Source organism: Limulus polyphemus, unplaced genomic scaffold (genome assembly GCF_000517525.1).
Source record: "Limulus polyphemus unplaced genomic scaffold, Limulus_polyphemus-2.1.2 Scaffold1385, whole genome shotgun sequence".
Classification (NCBI taxonomy): Eukaryota; Metazoa; Arthropoda; class Merostomata; order Xiphosura; family Limulidae; genus Limulus; species Limulus polyphemus.
The window spans coordinates 31,419-35,193 of record NW_013666995.1 but is presented as its reverse complement, the minus strand read 5'-3'; the positions used below and the strand labels follow the sequence as shown (position 1 = coordinate 35,193).

Here is a 3,775-nt window from a genome sequence, read left to right as displayed (position 1 = left end):
TATATATATATATATATATATATATATATTTCTGAACTCGTGCATTGGAGGAAGAATGCCACCCCATATGAATAAGTTACGCTATATGAAACACTTGTTCAGTTGGCTAGTTTAGTGATAAACAAGTGACCCTGAAGTTGCATACGTAATATGGCAGAACATGTTTTTAAAATCCTGTTTAATAATATACGCTCTACGTTCAACTTTCATGTAACACAGATGCCTGGAATATTTTTCGGTAAAATGTCTTTCCACATAAATAAATTATGCTACACTAGACACAAAGAATGTTTCATTTTGTTAGAGGTATATCTGAACTAGTATGATTTGTTATTACATGAACATGTAGTTATTTGTTATTTTAAAGTAATATATGCTACCTCAGTTAAACATATCTTTCGCCGAGATTTTTTTATTATTATTATTAATACGAAGTTATACACTTACCAATATATAAGTACTTTCAAGACTAGCTTAGGTTCGAACACGTGTGGTCAGGACAAATGTTTGGTGTCATGTAATGTACAAAAAACAGAAGTAGCTTTACTTTGCCTAAAGGAGTCCATGAAATTAGGCAGACGACTGTTCATATTACTTAACCAATATATCTTCCATGCCAGTGGGAAACAGTAGGTAGCTACAAGTTTCCTTATTATTAAGTATGCCTTCCACACTGGCAAAAAAATGCTCATGAAATATGGTAGATATAAATGTCCACATTGTTAATATTAAGTACACATCCTCCATAATAATAATAAACAGGCCATAAAATTAAGATATTCATGTCTATACTATAAAGGATTATTGGCAATTTATTAAAAACGATTTGCATAGGCAGCAGTATTACGATCCAACCATGGTGCCACGGGTGCCATGTTTACCACCTACGTCCGTGGTTTATTGCAAATTCCCGACAATATGATCGTGCAATGCCGTCGTGGATGGCTGAACGAATCAACAATAACAATGTAGAGCTAAATGACACATTAATTCGGAACTACGCCGTATCCACAAAGTGAATTATGAATAATGTAAATAATATAGTTTGGTTTGTTTTGAATTTCGCACAAAATTACATGATTTAACAGTTAAAACTAGATGTAAAGTAGCTAATCAACAGCAGCCACTGCCAACTCTTAGGCTGCTCTTTTACTAACGAATAATGAGATTGATCATCCCATTGTAACGCCCCCACTGCTGAAAGGCCGAGTATGTTCAGTGTGACGGGGATTCGAATCCGATACCTGCAAATCGCGAATCAAGCGCCCTAACCACTAGGCCATGCCTGGCCTAAGTAAAATAGTGTGTTCGATTTTATGAAAAAAACAACAACAAAAAACAATTATAGCTTATTTTCACTGTCAATTGAAAATATTTATTACACAAACTCAAAGTAGATTTACAAAAATGTTTTTGAATGAACACGTACTGTCTAAAACTAATCCTCTCTACACAATTATCTGTATATTCTTAAATAATATATTAATATCAGTTATATATTTAAAATTATAAAATAAATATTTTAAGAATAAATTCTACATTATGTTTACACTGAATACTAATATCATTCATCTATGTAGAATTATAAAATAAATCTTGTGTTATAATTATCATTACTCAACAATATTAATATCAGAAACTAACATACAGAACTATAAAAATAAGTCTCACTGTATAATTATCAACAATATTAATATCAGAAACTAACATACAGAACTATAAAAATAAGTCTCACTGTATAATTATCAACAATATTAATATCAGAAACTAACATACAGAACTATAAAAATAAGTCTCACTGTATAATTATCAACAATATTAATATCAGAAACTAACATACAGAACTATAAAAATAAGTCTCACTGTATAATTATCAACAATATTAATATCAGAAACTAACATATAGAATTCTAAAATCAATTATTTACGCATACTTACCATCAATATTAATATATATATTATCTACATACAATTTTAAAAATATATTTCGTTGCATGAATAATTCTAATATCATTTATCTACATAGCAAACGTCGAAAACTCTCAATTAGCAAGAAAAGGTCCCAATAAAGCAATACGTTCCCATGAACAAAATTTTGTTTATTGTGTAATTCTCTAATATCCTTCCAGTTATCGAAACGGTTGGTTTGAAAAATACGTTCAGTTAAAACGGATTCCAATATTTTTACATTTTCTTCGGTCAGTGGGTCAACGCCGTCTATTTTCACCACATGTGGTACATGAAAACTGATTTCTCTAAAGGTTGTCTTGTCTTCAGTTTGTATTTATAGTAAGTTAAGAGTCGCACGAGGTTTAAATACAAACAATCTTTATTTCTGAAGATGTGGAGTTTGTGATAAATGTCTGGTGCTATTATAATTGCTAAGTTTAACAATTAAACTAAACCAGGAAAACATTAAATCGAAAATATTTTTTTCTAAAATATTATTTACCTGTGTTATGTACACGCACACACACACACACAAAAGAATGAGGAATGTGTTTGTACTTAAGATACTGTACGACTATAGAGTAGTCTTTAACTTAATACATTATAACTTTTGTAAAATTAGTAGCGAAAAGTTGCAGACATATAGGCAGAGTTTAGGTTTTTATATCGCATAATTCGGTGCATTTCATTGGTTTAAAAAAAAGTCACAATCTTGCGTTAGGTGTCAGCGACTCCAAACCTATCATTGAAAATGTGAATATCTATGTTGCAATTTGGGTCCGAATAAATCAGGACATTTCCGTTATCAAATTTCTAATAGCACTAAATACGGTTAAGAAACAAAAACACACACATTAACTTAATATGTACATGTTATTCTTTAATGAACGCACATACTGTAATGAAAACTACATCATGCATGAGTTACGTTGAAACAACATTTAAAATTAATTACAGTAAAAAGTCTCAAGACTGATAAACGTCATACTCACAGATACAAAGAACCACTACGAAGAAGATGTAGATAACCAATTCCCGTAGAGTTGTCCTCACGTGCCATTCTTTGTCCTCGGTTGTGGCCATTTCTCTTGTTCGCCAACATCCTACATATGTTAATCGTGATAAAGAGTTGTAAATGTAACCAGATTAATCTACAGATTTTGTGCATCAAATTGTGAACACCTGTATTATATTACAACTTCAGGCCAACAATGATAAAAATGATTGAATTTATGTATATATATATTACTTAAAATTATATGGTCACGTGCAATGCATTTCTTCTAAATACTTACGTGAAATAAATTAAATTCATCATGGAATTTTGTACGCTGACCCATACTTCTCTTTTTTTTTTTTATACAAAACTATCAAACCCAAAGACATCATTCTTCATATGTACTTCGAAAAACTATCAAACCCAAATATATCATTCTTCATATGTACTTCGAAAAAACAACTATCAAACCCAAATATATCATTCTTCATATGTACTTCGAAAAAACAACTATCAAACCCAAAGATATCATTCTTCATACGTACTTCGAAAAAAACTACCAAACCAAAGGCATCATTCTTTATATGTACTTCGAAAAAACTATCAAACTCAAAGATATCATTCTTCATATGTACTTCGAAAAAACTACCAAACCCAGCGGCATCATTCTTTATATGTACTTCAAAAAAACTATCAAACGCAAATGCATCATTCTTCATATGTACTTTGAAAAAACTATCAAACCCAAAGGCATCATTCTTCATATGTACTTCGAAAAACCTATCAAACCCAAAGGCATCATTCTTCATATGTACTTCGAAAAACCTA

At 30.6% G+C, this 3,775-nt stretch overlaps 1 protein-coding gene across 1 annotated transcript in view; it reads right to left on the bottom strand.

Moving 5' to 3' along the window:
- LOC106463360 (polycystin-2-like) overlaps positions 1-3,775 on the bottom strand; it is a 42,905-nt gene that overhangs the window by 23,995 nt on the left and 15,135 nt on the right. The window contains exon 2 of the mRNA XM_013923383.2: positions 2,943-3,053. Coding sequence (XP_013778837.1) covers positions 2,943-3,053 — 111 coding nt within the window. The remainder of the gene's footprint in view (positions 1-2,942; positions 3,054-3,775) is intronic.